We start from the raw sequence: 20,625 nt of genomic DNA, 5'->3' as shown, positions 1-20,625 counted from the left end.
CACCTCTACGAGGGGGAGAACTCAAGGTCACATCCACTCGTCCAGTCAGTGACTCCAAACAAAGAGGGAAGTGAGGCCAACAAGTGCTTCCATTCACATACATGAAAGCGCAAAGGGAGCGCGGGCAGCGATTCAAGTCGGCTGGTTCAAACCCCGGGTCGGGGGCGGGAGGGCATTTTCCATGTAAATGAGCCCATTGACCAAAAAACCCGATGCTAGCATTTGAACTACCATGTATACACAGCGGGCACCGAGGGGGGAATCCTACACAATCATTGTGTCGAGGGTCGGACGGGGCACAGAGGCCATGTGTGCCAAGTATCGCCGCATCAAAGCCAATCACGTCCCAGCTGCCCTCAGTCAGCCGTCAGGAAATCGGGTGAAGCGCGAGAGAGCCGGCGCCGGAGAACTGGAGCGCTGGAGCACCGGTGTTTGGGTTTACGGCCGGCAACGTTCGCTGTCAAGCCCGTCTGTGTGCCATTCACTATCTCCAATTCAGACAAAATATGACACCCCACGACTGCAGACACACAGCCAGCGACTGCGAGGAAGAGATACCTCCGTCTCTTGCTTGTCTTCACATGGATTTTTTTTAGAGAGCAAAGGGGAAGAGACGGAGCGGGAAGAATCTGCCCCTATCTGTAGCCACCCTCATCCCCCGTGGCTATCTATATCGAAGGACGACGCAGGGATTCACATGCCAGCCCGAAGACAGATACCCCGTAGAATGTGTCATTAAAGGTCGGAGCTGTGTTGTGATTCGAGCCCAGTAAGCTACTTCCCCCGGGTGCTTTTAAAAGCCAGAACCAGGCACAACAAGGCCCTCTGTGACGTTAAAACATTAATCACCCACTCAACAGCTATCTGCACTGGAGATATTCTAAACAGCAGGGAAGCCACCCAGGTTGGCTGTCCACAGGCAGGAGGCTGACACAGTTGCTCCAAATGTCCGTCAGTGAGATGAAATCAAATGCTCAGAGTCTTTGATTTACTCTCACGTTTCGCTTCTTTTTTTTTTTTTTTTTACTATAAGTTAAACTCACATCCATTTAACTGCTCATACGACTGAATGAACACGCGCGGTGGGGAAAAGCATCAGGAGAAAAGGAATCGTCATGACGGCTGCAAAAACAAAAGCTCATTTTCCTTCAATGTAACACTTTAAAAGCTCTTATCATTGCACTTCAGTTTCTGTGGTGACGGCATATGTATGCGTACATGTCAGAGATGACAAGCGCAGAGTTAACAAAACAAAAGTTCCTTGTTTTGTTGTATTCATGTTGAAACAACGCCTTCCTCTCCTTTCAACACGAGCTGTACAAACTCTGGAAAAGTCGTACGGCCTCAATACGTACAGAAGTCCCCGTTATTGTTCTGGCTCTGTCTGCAGTGCATTAAAGCAGAAATAGAACACATCATTCCTGGGGGAAAAGCTTATCTCACAAAAGGTATCTCGGTGGTGATATACATTCTGTTCCCTGGAGGGCTGCTTGATAAAAAAAAACCGCAGCTCGTTTCATCTTCGCCATGTTCAAAATGATGTTTTCTTCTGCAAAGGCAGCAGCTGAAGAATAATAATCAATCACGGGCACTAAATAGGCAAAACGCTGTCTGGCGAGCAGATTAGAAGGCTTTGTTGGCCATTCAGCACTCCCATGTGTTCGGATTGACCGTGATAGTTAGCATGCTTCAGAGCGACAAGGCCCATAAAGCTTCAGACCTCTTCAAAGTACCAAACCTGCCAAACCCCTTAGCACAACCAATTTTGATTTAAGGCGAGAGTTCTCTTCACGGGAACATAAAGTGGAGAGAAAGAGAAAGAGAGAGAGAGAGAGGGCCATAAGATGACTGACCCTGACAAAGAGTGCTTTTATAGCTCCTCAAAAAGAGGAGATACTGGGAAAGGAATCCACCCCCCCCCCCCCTCTCCCTCCACAAGTTCTGCAGTCTATCATCGACATGATGAGATAAATCTGAGTTTTTTTGTTTCTTAAATTACTATAAATTAAATTGCTTTGGATGGTTCTACTGAGGACAGAAATGCACTGAACTGAAATATAAAACTGTTGTAGACAAACGCATCTTCTTTGTTAACCGAGTTATCGGTTCATCAGTTGAAGTCAAATGCAGCCCCGCCAGGAATCAACCTTTCAGAGGCTTGTATTGTTCGTCCGAGAGCTGTGGATTCGTCTCTGGGGTCCTTTTGTATGGTGATGTTTAAATGTATTGCATTATTATGAAAGGAAAGCTATTTTAAACATGTTGTATTGTGAGAAACATCTTGTAGTAGCTCCAGTACCAGCTGGCAACTCTGTATACCTGGTTTATATCCACCTGTAAAAACAGTACATTTTATTGGTTACACTCATAATCTACTATTGTATCTTCATAAAATAGCTTTGGGATCTCTTCCCCTGCCAACAAGGATTCTACTTTCTCTACACTTCTTTCACTCTCCGCAATCGGGCTGTGGTCCGGACGGAGCCCCATATTGGGACACGGGTCAGAACATAAAGAACAGAAGAACCGTACACATGTGGCGTGTATTGGACACAAGAGAAAAGGAAGACCTTCAGAGAAGAGAGCATAGCTAAATGTATGCTGCATGTTATCTCAAACACCTTTTAACACAAGCATATTTAAAAGTCCAAAGCCAAGAGGCAAATTCCCAAAATCAAAGACCAGGAGCACCCACTACAAATGTTTTGCTCGCTGAACAACACGTGCCAAGCCAGTGTTTACATCCAACCGGCTAGTAGCAACGTGCACTGCGCTCCTTCCCATAAAAAGACAGGACGGGCCTGTTAGTCTTGGCTTCGTACGGCCTTCAAAGAGCACATTTATCACCGCATCTGGAGAGCGGCCTATCTGATAAAGCGGAGGAGCCGCAGCCGGGGACACCTCACAGTCCTACCCGGGCCCGACTGGATCTTTGAATCCTGCTGCTTATTGTTTACCTGCAGCCCTTTGATCTCGACCTACAGGTGTCTCGTGCATGTACGCAACTTCCTCCCTGCTATGTCGAGCTGAACACCCTCTCCGGCTCATAGTCGGGATGTTTCTCATTCACGATGAAGTGGATATCAAAGCTGGCTGAGACTCAATGATGAATATGGAGGTTCTTGGGAGATCCAGTCAGGGTCATTCACCACGCCTCCACTCTCGGTTCTGAAGGGGGGAGTATATACTTAAAAGTGCCTCAGAGTGGGGGGGCTGAGAGACCCTCCAGATTTCTCCGTCTCCGTTTACCACACACAGACAGAGAGTGAAAGGGCAAAGCATATTAAGGAGGTATTGACCTCGCCCATCAGGTCACTCCAAGTTCTTTAAACCGCCGCCACACACAATAGCCGCCACCGGGCGACAATGGCTGGTTTCAGACAACAAGCAAATCAAGTGGGCTGCACATACAAGATTTATTGCATCACGGCACAAAGGCCGCCCATGGAGCTCCCTGCAAAGGCGACTTCCATCGCGGTGGACTCCGGCCCGCTTTCTCTTCAGGGCCTCTCCACCACCCAAAGGCCTCAAACGTAAACATTCTAATGAAATTGGGGGAACTTTCAAGCAGCCTCCCAATGCCGGAAAAGAAACCTCTCCGCTAAAACAACTTTTTGGGTAATCCCGCAAGCTAAAGATCTTGATTTGAGGATTCATTGTTTCTTGCTCTGGCTCAGAGAGTGAATGCAGGTCATCGGGAGGTACAGTCAGTGTTTGTGGGTGAAAGTCAGACAGACGGTGGTTACAGGCAGGTCACGTTCATGCCGTCGTCTGTAGTCTGTTACCTGAGGCAGCACAGGGCTCTGTGTGGTTGTCGGTATGCGAGACGTTCCTCTTCCTCTCGTGCCGGTAGACGAGATGAGGTTTGTTGTGCTCTTCGTCATATTCCTCCCCCGCGGCGTTTAAAAGCGGCTCCAAGAAGTATTCACCGTGTTGCGTCGTAAATGTTCCAATCTAGAGCAGGAAAAAGAAAAGAAAAAGGGGACGTCATTGATGGCTCTGGTATGAAGTCGGCGCTCACAGCACCGTATGTGTGTATGTGTGTGGGTTTCACTTACAGATGAAGGCATAGTTTCATTCAAAGAGGTTGCAGTATAATTGCAGTCCTTCTGTGTTGCCTTTGGGTACCAGTGTGCACATTTCTTCCATGCAATTTTTTTTTTTTTTTTTGACAGACACATGGAAATAACTCCCAAAGGTCAGAGAATATCACAATCACTATCGCTCATTGTTGCAATTGTAACCATGAGAACAACCACTCGTGAGATATTTTAAGCCCTTTATACATCAATTCATAAGCAAGTCGTCATGATCCAGTCAATAATTTGACCCCTAATGCACGGGATATTCGGAGGGCTTGCTCCGACTGTGAAAATGCATCTCCCCTCCCGACCGACCTGACACTGGGACGAGTGACATCATACGTGGACAGAGCTGCTGACAGAGGAATGCTAATATTGATTTGGCAGCTCAGCCCCTCACAAAGCTTCTTCGCTCACTCAGCCATGAGGCACAATGGTGTTTGCCTGGTAATTTCATGCGCACACTTAAACAGGACATTGGACACTGGAATGTTATCTTTACGGCAGCATTATTCCATAACCTTCCGCCGCGAGTGATGGACGGCTGACAATGGAAAACAAAAATCGGATATGGGAAACATGTACAAACTGTATGTGTGCCTTTCCACGCCACCTTTCAAAGGGTGAAGGATTAGCTGGCGTGCACGTATGCCGCCGAACTTCCTCAAAAGCGCCACAGGCCTGGAGTGCGACGCGTGTGCAGCGGTGCAGTGTAATAATAAGCTTGTGAAAACAAGACATCGGATAGGAAACACCGCGCTCAGAGCCTCCATGTTTCCGATGTGCCTCCGACTTTCCTGGAATACGACCAATCATTCAGTTCTGACAGGCCAGCGTGGATGAGTCAAACCGCTTCATGCATTAATCACACCGAGGATTGACAGAACCCGGTCAGGGCGTGTGTGTTTTGTGATGTTTTTGCAGCTTAAAAACTAACATGCGTTAGTATGCAATGAGTGATTCTGCCATGTTTACCTGTCTCCTGTAAACCCCCATCCACGGCGAGTTCACTTTAATTAGACGATTATAGTCGAGCCCCTCTGAAGTTCTCATGTGGTGTTAATTTGAAGGCTGAACAGACAAATGTTCTGTTGAGTCAATGGAGGGGGCAAAGTTTCAGGGTTTCCCAGCATTAGCTCAGCAGCAAATCTGGCAAAAAGTTTGGACGGACACAATGGCTGCTGTTCAGTAGCGAGTGCTGAACTGGACCTTACAACTGAGGGACTCCTATTTGAAGCGGGGTCGCCACCGTGGCATTGGAAGAAATGATGTCGGCACACATCTGTTTCAGTCAAATCCCCACCAAAAAAAAGCGCTTTCAAACACAGTGTGTGGGGGGAGGGGGCGCTGGGTAACAGTGGCAGTCAATCGCCGACTGGACATAATGGTGTCATGAGCCTGATCTTTACACAGAGGTGCATCACTTGGTGCCGGAATGAAGACGGCCTTATTTCTCGGGACAAGGCTGACTCACCGCACACTTCCATTAGGCTCCTTCGGGGACATTTCCCACGGTGCGAGCGGACCCCGAGCTCCTCGCAACCTCCATTGGCAGTTGTCTCCTCTTCGCAGCATTGCTCCCCTTTTCTTTTTTCTTCTGGCCATCACAGCTCACTTTGAAAAGGCCAAAAAGCCCCTCAACCCCGCCTCCCTACCCGATCCCCCCCCCCTCGGGACAGCTTTGAGCAACTCTAGACAAAAGGGGAACCTGCTTTTTTTTTTTACTAGAATGACCCCCTTTGTTTTAGGGCTTAATTATTCCTTAATGACCTCAACCTAACAAAATGTGCATGGCCATCGAGCACCAGTGATCAGATACGGACACATTTATGACCCTATAGCCTCTGGTGCTGTCTCCATTGTCCTGTCATTCTCAATGAGTGATGATGCGGATAAGCAACAAAGATTTCTTGAAAAAGGATGCAAACATGTTTGGATAAGCGAGTCATACATCAAAGTTGGTGCAGAGGGGCAATTAAAGGCTTATTACCCTGATCATTCCAGCATACGTCATGCCTTAAATTGTTATATAAACATGAAAAAAAACTTTGGGGTGGTTTGGTGGTGGTCTCTGATCTCCAAAGCGACACTGAATGCCAGTTAACCCCCAATGGCATGGAGCACAACACATGTTTTGTTTTATTATGCCAAGTCTTAACAGTAGTACAATCACGTTATGCATTGTGCATGTACTAGATCAACAGGCTATCCTGGTACAGTACAGAGGGCACCTATCTAAAATAAGGATGATGTCAGTGATAGGGGAGGGAGACTCCAAGGGGATGATCCTGCCGTCAGCATTGCCGAGTCCAGCCAAACACCCCCAACCACGCAGGATCCGGCTGGCGCAACCGAGGTCAACCCCCTGCCCCCTGGACCAGTAACCTTATGTGACCCATGAAGTCATCCCCTTCAACACTTCTCGGATTCTCTCACACAGGAGTCTGCAAACTCAATGACTTTAGGCTCTTCAAATGGTATAATGGGGACCATAAACTCATTACTACCCAATTACAGCCCCATAAGATCTGAAAGATATGATGAAAGGGCAATCAACAAGCAAACAGCTGCTTTAGACTGATTTATAATGTCAACTGATTGGATTCCCCCCCCCGTAAATCAATTACTTCTGAAGAGTGAAACACAACTATGACAAATAAAACTTCTATCACAAGTTCCCAGAAAACTCAGGTGACATCTTCACATAGCGTGTGTTGTCAGACCAGCAGTCTCCGATACAAAAGGTATTCACCTTACAGTGATTTAAAGAAGTCGGCACATTTGGGAAGCCGTAACCAGCATATGTTCGGCGTTTGAGACTCATAAATTATTTTGGCATTCCAGTCGATCACCTCATCAATTAACTGACCATTCGTCTGCTGATTTTTTGTTTTGTATGTGAGGATTTAGGGGTTTCTTGTATAGCCGGCGAAGAAGTGGTTGATAGAGTCAAAGCACAGCCATGACAGTGACACTCACGCTCTTCAATTCCACTGCCCTATATCTCAGTGCAGGTCACACACAGCAGGGCCGGTCAAAGTAGTGTCATGCTCAAGGGCACTTCAGTAGCGCAGATGGTTGCTGTCACACCAAACTCATTCTCTAACCACCACCAAATCCACCAAAACAATTACAACAACCCTGATGCCCAAACAGACATCATCTCCCCACAGACGTTAAAGATACAGATAGCTGCGTGCGCTCTCTCCTCCCCGGTGACATTTGTCCAGTCACACTTGCTCTTGTTGCGCACACACACACACACACACACACACACACGCGCGCACTCACACACACACACGCGCACACACTGCACTTTTTTTCCTTGTGGTTTATGGGGGACATGCATGTGGGTGGAAGACCTGTCAGCATCGCTCGATTAAAGCGTCTAAATGAATAAGAAATTAAAAGCTCCACGCTTCATACTCACGAGGCCGGTGCACAGGCTGAAGACGGCCGGGTACTGGCTCCTGGTGTCCACTTGGCCGCGGAAGAAGCAGTGGCGCATGTCGCCCGGCTCGTGGAAGTGGGAGTCCGCGGCGTCGCTGCGCTGCTCCGCTCCCAAGTGTGTCACGGTGTACGAGGGGGCGATGAAGCCGGACTCCGCGGTCAGGTTGAGGTGGAAGCGGTCCCCGAACGCGTCGATCCGGTAGTGGACCCGCAGACCCGACAGGTCCCCGCTCAGGCTGCGCCGCCTCCTCCTGTAGTGCAACTTGTGGGGGAACGACTCTCCGAAGTCGTTGACGCGCAGCGGCGTGATGATTTCGTACGATGACAGCTGCTTGATGAAGCTTTCTGCAACAACAACAACGTGTTTTTTTTTTAAAGGGAGAAAAGCAGCTATAGGCGTCCAGGCTAAACGCACGCTGACAGCACCCACGTCCGCGCCGTGCATCCCTCTCAAAACCCACACATTGTACATGCTGGAACTGCAACATATTACAAAAAGACACACACACACACACACTACCTTGTTTCGGATGCAATCGGTGTTGCAAAGTGTCCCGGACCAGCGCTGACAGATGACACATTAGTCCAACCAGCCAGATTGCAAACTGCATGATTTTTCCTCCGCGAAGGAAGCCCGGCTGTCGTCTCCCAAGGCAAGTAGTCCCCTCTGTCTCTCCCGAGCGGCTGCCCCCTTCTCCCCTCTGCCTTCCCACCCCCACCCCCGGCTTGTCAGCAACAGGTCGCGGGCTCCGCGGAGGCTCTCTGCAGCGCGAGTCTTGCAAAGTGCACTGGCCTCATCGCATCGCTACACCTAACGCATATCCACACGGCCCCTTTCTGGAAAACGCGAGAACTATTTACGACACATTCATCCTCTCCTCCCCTCCCCCACCCCCCACTAAACAAACTCGCTGCCTGATGGGAGAAGAAGAAGAAGAAGAAAAATGCAGCCTATACTGCAAGGAGGGATCAGTGTCAAGTAGGCTACGCTTTCCCTTAGCCATCCCTTGAACACCCCGTGTGCGCCCTGAGCGCTCTCCACCCGCGAGGCCACGCCCCCACGAGCCGCCCAGCCAATGGCGAGCGGCGCCTCGACCACCACACATGGGGCAGGCGCGAGTGCTCCAGGGTCAGGAAGGAAAAAAAGCCTGGAAATGAAAAATGGACTGAGAGATCGTCTTGAATTCTGGGTTTGAGGTTTGTACCCGATCGTGATTATTGATGATATAAAATACTATGCATTTATGTTATATCATAATATGTGAAAATGAATAACGTTGCCATATTTAGTGAAAGTTGTTTGAGGTGTCTGAGTAAATTGTGAGTTTATAGTGTTACACAAAATATATAATCCAAAAGACTATCACCAGAACGATATATTGGCCGAGATGATTTTGTATACATATCTGGTATGAGTCGTCCTATATATAATAGACCGCATATAATAACATCAGTACTTTCTTTTTTTTCCGGACTGGCACTTTTACCATCATCAGCTCGTGTTGAAACTGGCAGAGAAGTGTTTACTCAAGCTGATGATCCTTTTTTTTCCATTGGCAGGATAGAAATAAATGAAATAAAAACACCCTTCAGATGAAGCGCTGTGTTTTAGTGGTCACTGTATTATGAGGTGCAGACATGTAATGTAAAGAGCGTTATAAACAAATGAAAGTTAACCTAATAAGCTGGGATCTGCTTAACATCCTCTTGCATATCTCTAGTGGTATAATAGTCTCAATACAGGCTACACCAATATACGTGTTATTGTAAAATATGCATATTTTGCTGCAGCAATATCCCCAGTGCAAGTCTGTGATAGTGTACTGCATACTGACCATAGTTAATTTCACCAATTGAGTTTTATATTTTGAGTTTTAACTGCGTTGTACATTAATATATTGATTTGTCTACTACCTAGTATGTTGTTTTAACTCGTGGGAAATGAGGCGAAACACAACAATAATTAGTTATGAGCCATTCTTCACTGTCACCTATTGGATGAAGCTCCACTCCCTTGGCCGCGATGTGGTCAGCTTCTCGTTAATCATTTGGGCACGTAAAGTCTTCCGCAAAGTTGATGGACGTGTGAAAGGAGTCTAGTTTTTCCGCATCCTTTGAAGACTAATGTCACAGCATTGTGGGTAATTAGACGCGGTGGGCTCACCGGAAACACTTTTGGTTCCTGTGAGCTCTTTCTTTGACACAACACATCTAGTGCCCAAGTCATGGCTATTACTTTTTAAAAGTCTCTCTTTCTTGCTCTTTTTTCTTTTTCTCTCCATTTCCCCCTCTCTCTCTCTCTGAACTTAGTGCGTTCATGGACACATTTCAGCTATAGCCACAGTGTGGTCGGTGGTTGCCACATCAATCTCATTGTGTTTTTGCTGAATATTTTATTTGTCCCCGCTGAAGTTGCAGCTAACATATATAAGAGAAACCCTCAAACTAATTGATGCTTTGTTTCTTTTAACATTGGACCATTTTATGGGTTTATTGCTATAGAGAGATAAATGCAGCTCAGAAGCTTCCTCATCGCGATCCAACCAGGTCTCTATCTAAATGTGTCAACATCTGCTATAATAAACCCTTAACAAGTGAGATCACACTCACAGACATCTGGAAACAGTTCAAACTTGCTTCTAAAACGACAAGATTCACATGTTCCACTTTCCTCCAGTCTACGACTTTTTATAAAAGAATGGAGTCGACTGAAAAGCTCAGCGTTGAAGCTGCATCTGAAGCTCAGAGCTCCTGAGATGAAGTAACTCATCTCCCCACTGTAACTCATCTGATGCCTCCCCGATGTGTTTTCCACTCGGCCTCCGGGCCTCCAGGGAGGCGATTCATTCCACTTAACCGTTGTCACTGTTGGTTCATCATCAAGAGCAACGTGAGAACATTGAATTTATAGTTGGTTGTTTTGCAATTTTTTATTTATTCGGTTTTGATTGTCTGGTGTAACTTGTACAAACGTAAAATAAAATGATTGAAAGAAAGAACATTGGATTTGACAAATGTAAAACCAGTTGAAAGAAAAAGGCAGCGATATTGACCGTATATAATAAAACAAATTTTTTTTTAATGTTGTCAAATATATGTTTTTCAAAATATTGGAAGCAAATAACTGTGAAAAGCTTATCTAGAACCTTTTTGGGGGTGAACATAATGATGAGCCCCAGATGTGCAGCTTTCTCAGCCTGTAACAGCCACTGCAGGGAGGCTATTGGATGGTGCACTGCATGGCACACAGGTGCCAAGGCCTCGAGCGATCACTTTTAATTAATTTCACCCAGCCAGCCACCAACTGGCTTTTATCACCGTAGGGACATTTAAAAGTTAGCCATGTGACCACTCTCGCCATAGCCGATTTAGGGTTAGTGCAGCTACCCGCATACTCATTAATTCTCCACAGATGCCAAAGTTAATGGATAAAACATCCCCAATTTCTGCCAGATGTACAGTCGGGTCCCTGCGCATGAGTCAGTTTCTGCTTCAGGCCGTTTCACATTGTGGAATCCTTTCGGGTAAAAATATATATCAAAAATCAAAAGATATAAAGCCAATGATGCTTTCATCGCGTACAGGTCCAACAGGAAGTTATGGCCACAGTAGCCTCTAATTGTGCACATTTTTGATGCCATTTACTTCACAATAAATGACATGGTCGTAATAACAAAGTAATTACCTCAGATGCCTCCAATCTGCAATGATATCTTCTGGACTGGGTCTCTTCTCGCTTGGCCCGTGGTCACAGCTGAGCCGATGAGGTCAGAAGAAAGGGGAGGTTGAGGTTTGGTGAAAGGAGCACGAGTTATTATTGCTCTTTCCCACAGTCCCGTACCGACAATATTAAGAGGCATTATGGCGATGATACTAGCACTTCTTATCCTGCTCCATCATGTCTTTATACCTGGGTGCACTTAGTGTTTTGACTGATAAATGGCTAAAGCAGAGCGCTGTACTTGGAGGGAAAAAAACCCAGATGCGGCCGAGGGTTTGTGACCTTAAGGGAGCAATCAATTGTGGGAAACCACGATGCATCAATAGCAATCATGCATCAAGTATGAGACATTGTATTTTATGACGTTTGTCGGTTATGATGCTGACCACAACCCATTTTATGACATTTCAAGCCTTATCCTCCCTTAATACTTTATTTTCACTGTGCACAACATGGCTAATTTCTTTGGCAGTGTTCTTGCTTTTTTGGCTTGTATGCAGTTTGTACAAGACAGCAGCTTAAAAACATATTTTATTTCCCCCAATGTTTCTGCACTTCATCATTTATTTCTGTTTCACACTGCACCATAACTAAAATACAGTGCTTGTACTCCATTATTGCCATCAATGAACCTACTCTGCTATGTTTGATTAAGGGAGATACATCAGGAACTTAACTCGACAAAGGATTAAAAAAGGTGTTTGACCCCTACGAACACAGCTGAAACAAAACGTAATGTCATCACACTAACTAATATCACATTGCAACCACATCCAAATTAGGAAATTCAACAGCAGAAGCCAGATATGTTTAGAGCTCTCCGAGAATCCCCGTACAAAGCACCCCTCGGCCTGTACTGTACACTCTAACTGGAGGCAGCAGTGGAAGCTTGTCCACTGACATGTCAGGTGGTTTATAATCTAGGCTCCAACCCCCCTCCCCTCTTCTACTTTACCCAAAAACTTGAGCAAAGCACAGGCCTGAGAGAACAAACAGCTCCAGAGCCACTCTCCCTCCCATGGTTCACTGGGTTTGAGCTCCGCAGTCATAACAGCGATCTATTCCTCCTGATCCACACCGGGGCCTTCAGCGGACGCTCCTCTGCACCGCGGCTGCCTCTGCCGCGTTGTGTGCATGTGCGACAGGAGAACCAGTCTGCTCACGGGAGGGGGACCGATGCAAACGGCACTCCGTCACAGCGCCTTGTTGTCGTCGTGTTTGACGGGCCGCAGAGCTCAGGGAAATAGCCTCGAACGTCACACACACACACACACGCCGTAGGCAGCAGCAGGCGTTGTGTTGCAACGAGATAAATACGTGGATTAACCCTTGTGTTGCTTTAGGGTCATTTTGACCCGAATCAATATTACACCCTCCCCCCGCCTTAGGATTAATTTGACCCCATTCAATGTTTAATGTCGGTGTTCTTTCGGTAGTCAACAAACAAACATAAAGTGCCTCACACTTAAACTTGGAAAACAATATTAATTCTAATAATTTTCTGGAGGTTGTAATTGCTGGCGTCAAATTGAACCCAAAGGGTAAAATATGATATGATATGATATGATATATGATATGATATGATATGGGTTTTATTGTCATTGCATAGAGTACAGGTACAGAAGCAACGAAATTGAAAAGAAAGGTTATATTTATGTTAGTAAATATAAAGGTAACAGGAGGGTTAAACATTGAATCGGGTCAAAATGACCCAAAGGCGGGGGGAGGGTGTAATATTGATTCGGGTCAAAATGACCCTAAGGCAACACAAGGGTTAAACTCCTCCTGTTGCTTTATAATCTGCATGGTGCGATGACTTTAATCTTCTCAGGATACTTTTTTTAATTTTTTTTATCACTGGGGTGTATAAAGCAGGTTACTGTGTCACTGAAGGAGTTACCATAACATGCCTCCCCCCCCCCTCTTTCTATCCTATCTCTGCTCCCACCCTCCCCCCTGTAGGACCGTTCAGGTGGTTCTCATGGTGCAGTGATCAAGGAGCTCGGCCACCTGAGACTTGTGTTGGCTTGCACTGCAGATTAAGGCCCCCAGCCCCCCCCCCCCCCTCTAAAGAGGCTTCCACCCCCCGTCGCCGCAACGAGGCTTCATAAGCCGCTGAATTCCGAGTGCCCTTTAAACACAGTGGTCTGTGAACCTCTTTCCTGCTCCCATTGAGTGAGGCATTGTCTGTTTTAGGCCTGCAGACGGCTGTAAAACAATGTCAAAGCAGCGCTCTCTCAGCGTCTCACCGCGAATCGTCATATTATGGCAAAACAACAAGAAAGGTTGACAGAAAACAAGAAAGATTACCGTTCGCCCGAAAGGAACAAAACAATGAGGCTATATATTTTATGTGGTGAATGGAGTCATGTAAATATATGATGTGGTCTTGCTGCCGTCGCACATGCAGATCATGTATCTTTTCATGGGAGGGTTTAGGGTTTATTACCGTAATGCTGAGGTTGTTACATCACGAGCAAAAGCCTGCTGAGTGAAGAGAAAATGATCAGTTAGACGTTACCACGTATGGGACAAAGAAGTACTTGCGGAACTACTTATGGACCAAGCGAGGAACAAACTGAGAACTAAATGATAATCAAAGCATCGCTGAGTTCACAAATAGTTCCTGAGGATTGAAGAAAATATACATCGTGAAGGAACCCAACAATTAGATCACAGATACTGTAACTGTCAATCTTAATGACGTATGTATTCATCTTTGTTATTGTCTCTTGAGGGCAGATGTCCATGAACTGAACATCATAGGTTTGTATTTTTAAGGCCTTTTGCAGTCGTTATGGCTCGCTTTTACACACCCAGTAGAGCTGCGTAGCAACATTACCAATCCGGTTGGGGTCCTGTTTCTGGCCACCTGACAAACAGAAGTCCAATATTCAGGATCATTCAGCTTTTTCAGTCACCAACATTTGGGAAATTAATTTGGGTCTTACGCTCTGCCATGCTGACCAGTTATTTTTCTGTCTAGAAAGTTTGGGTCTCCGCCGACCCGCTCCATGCTCCACTCTGCTGCATCAGAGTTAATCAGGCACGACTCATATTCAATGTTCTAACGTCTAGGAACAGATTACATGGTGGTGTGTTAATACATTGTCTTGGAGAAGTTTGTTCCTAGTGATTCATTCATTATCAGTGTGTTCCCATTGGTACTCCACATTTTTTGTCCCCGATTGTAAAGTACTGTTTATGTCAGTGATGTGTTTCTACCATTTGAAAATAGTGTCTTACAACCAGAACCAACCTCCATTTTGCTCTCTGTTCTCTGTGTTATTCCAGATCATATTTGCACCATATGTAAACGGTATCTGCCAATAAATACGTTGAAGTTTGGAAGCAATTGCCTGATTTGAAATATCTATGCATTGTTACAAAATCCATCATCTGTAACTGTGAATTCTCAGCTGGGCCCCTCATGGGTTTTGCATTTATCATCCAAAAAAAAGTTTTTAAAAAAAAGAATATATATATATATATAGACAGTATGTATTTGAAGATAGTCAGTATTACTATATTTTCTGAGAATGAAAATCGACAAGAATGTATTGTACACAGCATACTCAAGAAACGGTTGAGAATACAGAAATGTTACTGTAAAAACAGCACAAATATTTGACATTATAGGTTTACAAAGAGAAAAGTGGGGCTTAGTCCAAAAGTGAGTATGTTTGGGTTCCGGGGGAAATGTGTGAAAAAAGATCATGCGTCATGAAGACCAAATTCAAAACGATTGCATCAATTACTCTAAAATGGAGAGATGACTAACAGCAAGCGAAGTGACATCATGTTTTAAATTGACTCGAGGTGTCACAAACTGTATTAAGACACCACACTCATAAATACAGGAGCTATGCGAGCGCTTCACCGACGGGACGTACCCACTCACGACTCAACGTCTCACGGCTCCTCTCCGAGTGATTAGGTTTCTGCAGTTGTCTACAGGAAATCGAGCATCTATCCCCACCAGAGAAATACTGGGTGCTGAATTTCTTCTGACATTTTTCTCACCAGCAAGTGTTTACAACAGGGAATTACTACTGCATTTGTATGGGAGCAGACATATAGACCCCTATAAATATATATATTTATGAATCCACTTTTCAGTTTGATGTGTCCAGCTAACATCTAAATGCCAGAACTTCCCGCAACACAATTACCTGCATTCATCAGGTTTGACTCAAAGTATGGCCAGGAGGCAAAACGCTGACCCCTTTCACTCTGCCTTTTCCCCTACGTGTCACATAGTGGACTAATCCGGCCCGTGATAATCGGCACAGGCCATACCAGAGACAGCTGCCTAGTATTTGGGATATTAACAGCTGTGCACTCCAAGTGGGCAGTGACTCATGTGATTTGATGACAGTCCAGTAAGGGGGGGGGGGGGGGGGTCCTTGGATCTTCCACTTATAGTTTAGTGTACACATACGATTCTGGAGATGGAGCCATGGATGTGAGGTCATCGGGGAAGTAGAACCTTGTTGCTATGAGCTCTCTTTTCAAACAAAATATTTCTGGCCAGTGTTGTGCTTTACTCGATAAAAATCATACAATTGTTTTTTTATTTCTATACATGCTGAATACAGATGTGTCGTGACAATGTGGAGGATTTATTGTCAAGAGATAGTTTTGAGTAACAAACGGTAATGAAATGAGACATGTAGTTTTGCATTTCTTTAGTTCATATGTATTGTGTGCATTTTCAGTTTTACCATAATAGTTTAAATTCGACTACACCCAATGCAGACTTTATATTGCGATGGACTACACTAGTCAAGAGAAAATAATAGACTCCTGTGTTGGTTTTCAAGAATTATAGAAATTAATAGAAGTCCACGGGCTGCCTGGGATACATGAAACAAATGAGTCACTGTCTTTCCTAGAGTTATCTTGTAAAGATTATATTTGTGTCTGAAGAATAGAGCAAAAGCCAGAAAGTGATTAGCCATGCTTATCATAATAACTGGAAGCAAGTGGAAGCTCTGATACTAATGAATACATCATAACCTGTTTGTTTCATCTGTACTCAATGATACTGTAGATGGAGAAAGGACAATGTGTAGTTTAGAGAGCGACTGTGTCCCGATCTCGATGAACAGGAGACTTTGTCCAGCTGTTGGTGGCAAATAAAAAGTTAAAGCACATAACTGCCTTAAATCAAACAATCATGTTTGTAAATGACTGTTTGTGTCTGGATTAAAACCAATGAGAAACAGCATGTTAACGAGTGACTTTAGAGCTGGTAAGTGGATCATCTTTTTCTAGAGAGTAAAGCGTTTCTCCTTGTACTTCAAAAACATTCAAATAGTTTCTTCTAAATCTTAGATTTAGGAAATACAGAGTCCATTGTACGTACGTGTTAAATGTTAATGTTACTACGCTGTTGTCTTCAATTTCTTTTATTACATTTATCTTGTTTATTTGGATATTAACTGTACGAGGAGAGCAACGTGTAAACATTCATGGCCAATAAAGCCGATTCTGAAATACAGTGACTGGTTTCCCAAATGATAGCTTCTTCTTGTCTTGGTCTTCTCTTTATCCCTCATAAGTTCCTTCTTTCACCTCACCGCCCTCTCTTTTCAATCCGTTGGCATGGGTCAGGTGACGTTTATACATCGCAGAGATTACTTTACACCACTGGCTTCGAACTTGAAGGCTTCCCGCCCTCGAGATGACATCTATTCTGTTTATATACACGACACACACACACACACACACACACTTACAGTTCCTGTTCCCCCACTACTCTCATGAGGTTTGGCATCGACTCTGGTGAGGATCGGTTTTCAAACCAGCACTTGTCCTTTTTGTGCACATAACCGAGCTCTGCATTCATTTACAAGTGCTCAGACACATTATGTCATTTCATAATTGATATCCACCTGTTTGAAAGGAAGAGGAGCATTTACAGGATTACTTTGAATCCCCAGAGGCCACAGGCTGGGACAACTGTTGCACTATTTTGTGACCAGACCAGCAACCAAAAATAACAGTGAGGTCACATGGGGTGGAAACAGATAACGCCACCCAATCAGAGTGTGGCGGGAGGGCTCACTTCCTGCACGGACGCCCAGACACTGGACGAGGTCGAGTGAGAAAAATCTGCGATTGCTTTCTGGGTTACTTGATCTCGATGCTCCATTCCTACACTTGGAGCGTTGCGTTACACATAAACTAGCTCTCTGGTTCTCAGGACACACATTAAGTTAAAGTCCTCCATTACACTGGATTAAAAAAAGATGATTCTCATTTTAAAAGTCAGTTCCCTCGGGGTCTCGTAACCTTTTTTCGGTATGATTGTTACGTTAAAAAACAGAGTACTGCTCATCATTGTATCATGTAGCTCACGGACAGTGTATACAAATACTCTCCTTCCTCTCAGCCCCATGAGCCTCAGAAATGAGGATGTTCCACAATGGTTGATCTCAATCTTTACTGAACTGAAAAAGGCAGCAGTATTTGTTGGCTGATCAACATTTTAACGTGTACTGTAGAACGGAAAGAAACTAAAGGAGGATCTCTCCTGTTGTGACCATGTCCCATTCTGCCATCCTATAGTGTGTTTGTGTGAGAGACGGCACAGGAAGCAGCGAAATAAATGGAGGCGGTGTTTCCTGTGACGAGCACAGAGTGCACCACTAAAAACAAATAGCAGAAGTCCATGTGAACTGTGAAGAGATGCAACAGCTTCAGATGGTTGTTGAGTTGAGAATTCGGAAAGTTGACTTCCGACTGCTAACAAGAAAATATTATCGTATCTCGAGTACGACAGTGATCACAGTGCGGACTGCAGGGTGAGTTCATGAATTATAGACAAACACTAAGTTTCCTTAATAGTTGATATGTATGTTTAAAAATATATAACAGCACTGTGCTAAAATACAATGAGTGGAAAATATATTTTGAGAATGAAATGTAATATTTAATCAACATTTGCTTCCCAGTTCCTCCAGAACACAAGGATGGCTTTGATCTTCACGGTGATTCTCTGCCTCTTTTTTCAGGCTGGGAGCACCAAGTTTCCGTGTGGCAAAGGTATGATGAATTTTTACTTCAAATATATTAAATATGAATACATTCCACATTAAACCATTTGGGGAATTGTTGTAATTTTGCATTCAAATTGATTGACAACTCCTTTTGGTTCACACATTCAAGGGGATTCTGTCAACCTAAACATTTTAAATAAAACAGCAGAACTATTCCTTTAAGTAACTTAAAGGAATAGTTCTGCTGTTTTAAGTAACTTAAAGGAATAGTTCAACATTTTATTATTTAATGCGCGACATGAGAACGGTATCGATATGCTCATCTCACACTTAGGAAGAAAGCAAATACATTTATCTTACAAACATTTTGAGCTATTTCTGAAGAAAAAAAACACCACATTATAAAAAGCTCAGTTCATTGACAGGAAAGTAGCTCGCAACCGGAGACAATGTTAGCATTTATATTTATTTTTCAGAACCAACCAACAGACCAGACGTGTGGGCTTCTGACATGACGGAGGGACAAACCGGCAGACTGACATGTACGGCTGAAACATTGTGCAGTGGAAACCCACAGCTCCACTGGGAGTGGACTAAAGCTGATGGACAATCTATGTTGCTACATGGCAATAAGTCGATGCATTTTATTTTTGGTCCAAAAGCTGTTAATAAATTAAAACTCATTCCTATCGCCGAGGACCACAACACCAACATCACATGCGTGGCAGATTATGATGGCATGGTTGTCAAGAACACTTTCACCTTGACCGTGAGATGTAAGTCCAACCCCAACTCGTCTCCATACTGGTCATAAAAGTAATTTCTGAAGTGCGTTTCTTTCTTTCTTTCAGTTCCGCCTCAGATCCAAAATGGTGCCCAGTGCATGGTGAAAGGGAAGCTGGTGGTCTGCGTGTGCATCAGTCGGGGGAATCCTCTCCCACTGGTCAACTGGCATTGTGCCTCTCTCACAAACTACTCAGTCACCAGCTGGAGCCGCAGCCACACCGTCCACAGCACCATCACGATGCTCGCTGCCGACCACAACGACGTCGAATGCGTCAGCATTAACGAACTGGGCCAGAACCGTACTGTGATCCTGCTCCGGAACTACACTGACAACGGAGTATTTTTTTTTCATATCCGCTTCCTCTCTGTTTCTGTTGCCACCATGCAAGACTTTACCTCTAAAGAAAATCCATAACAAGACAGTTCACACTTTAAAGATTCATATCAGAATGTCTTATTTGTTGCAAGGCAAATTTAAGTTATTGCTGCTTTTTTTAAATACCAAAATAAGCATGATGCAGCAAAGGGCAAGGAGTGGTAGACACTCATGTAAAAGTGTTTTAAACTATCTACATTAACTACTGTGTTGTTTGATACTAGAATGGTAGCCAGAGGATTTAGAGATTTCATTGATGACACTAAATGTTTACTTGCTGTTGACCTGCTGTTGGTAACATTGTTTTTTAATAAAAGTTCAAACTATGAATTTCTTTCGATGGGTCTGACGCTATGAATCCCGATTCGGATGCAGCCCTTCCTTGGATAATAGCTGGCGTGTCTTTAAGTGTGAATCTGGCCCTCCTCGCCACCCTGATCAGCTGCACTTACAGACGGTGAGAATGTGAAATTACCTTGAACGCACACCCGAATACTAACGTCCAGAAATCAAATGGATTACATTTTTACATTTTATATTCTCCACTTTCAGGGTTAAGACTCAACAGGCGGAACCGTGTGAAGAGAAGACGTACGCTTCCTTGGATCAAGCGGAATATAGTGTTATTACACCGCATGCTAGGGCTATGCGAGGTCCTAGGGTGGCACGTGCCACCCAAGAAATCTGATTGGCCATCTTTTATATTCAACCACAGGAATTTTAGAAACCGTAAAATACTGTAATGTCAGTAATAAGCAAGTAGTGGAGACAGAAATGGTGAATAAATGCTATTGATTTGCTTTTGTGTGCGTGCACATACTTCATGCTTAGCCGGCATAAATCAGGCCTTCTGCTGGGCCACCCAAGTAAAGGAAGTCTTGACACGCCACAGCCCAAAGCGGGTCCTACTGCTTGTTGAGACCCAATTGCTTAAGTCTTTGAGTTATGTATTGTTTCATACTGTATATTCTTTTTCAATAAATCTTTGAACTACATAAGAGTCCATCATTTTTTAGATACTGCATGGGCAGTCAAGTCTGTATGTGTAATTCATATTCAAGATATTTTACTGTGTTGTATTAATAAAAGAGAAGGCATTTCTAAGAAGCGTTTAGAAGTGTGACATTGTGTCACAGTGAATAACTTCCTCTCGCGTCGCACCAACAATGTGCAAACAATGTTTCAGACACAAAACAGGTGCACGGT

General features: G+C 44.5%; 2 protein-coding genes across 4 annotated transcripts in view; one reads left to right on the top strand and one right to left on the bottom strand.

The window, feature by feature from the left end:
- LOC130195453 (A disintegrin and metalloproteinase with thrombospondin motifs 20) overlaps positions 1–8,235 on the bottom strand; it is a 76,886-nt gene extending 68,651 nt beyond the window's left edge. The window contains exons 1-3 of one of the 2 annotated variants that reach the window (XM_056416985.1): positions 8,053–8,235; positions 7,513–7,877; positions 3,786–3,954 (exon numbers count right to left, since the gene is read on the bottom strand). In XM_056416985.1, the coding sequence (XP_056272960.1) occupies positions 3,786–3,954; positions 7,513–7,877; positions 8,053–8,143 (625 nt within the window). In that variant the 5' untranslated portion in view covers positions 8,144–8,235. The remainder of the gene's footprint in view (positions 1–3,785; positions 3,955–7,512; positions 7,878–8,052) is intronic. The other variant, XM_056416984.1, reaches the window with a different exon arrangement.
- The window catches only part of LOC130195459 (uncharacterized), a 37,074-nt gene extending 16,663 nt beyond the window's left edge, over positions 1–20,411 (top strand). The window contains exons 2-6 of one of the 2 annotated variants that reach the window (XM_056416992.1): positions 18,213–18,303; positions 18,734–18,799; positions 18,986–19,033; positions 19,109–19,876; positions 19,972–20,411. In XM_056416992.1, the coding sequence (XP_056272967.1) occupies positions 18,213–18,303; positions 18,734–18,799; positions 18,986–19,033; positions 19,109–19,458 (555 nt within the window). In that variant the 3' untranslated portion in view covers positions 19,459–19,876; positions 19,972–20,411. Of the gene's footprint in view, positions 1–17,918; positions 18,063–18,212; positions 18,304–18,733; positions 19,034–19,108; positions 19,877–19,971 lie in introns of those variants that run through there. The other variant, XR_008832066.1, reaches the window with a different exon arrangement.
- Positions 20,412–20,625: the final 214 nt, after the last annotated feature.

Source organism: Pseudoliparis swirei, chromosome 6, assembly GCF_029220125.1.
Source record: "Pseudoliparis swirei isolate HS2019 ecotype Mariana Trench chromosome 6, NWPU_hadal_v1, whole genome shotgun sequence".
Lineage (NCBI taxonomy): Eukaryota > Metazoa > Chordata > Actinopteri > Perciformes > Liparidae > Pseudoliparis > Pseudoliparis swirei.
Note: the sequence above shows the minus strand (reverse complement) of the source record. Positions and strands in the feature narration are given on the sequence as shown.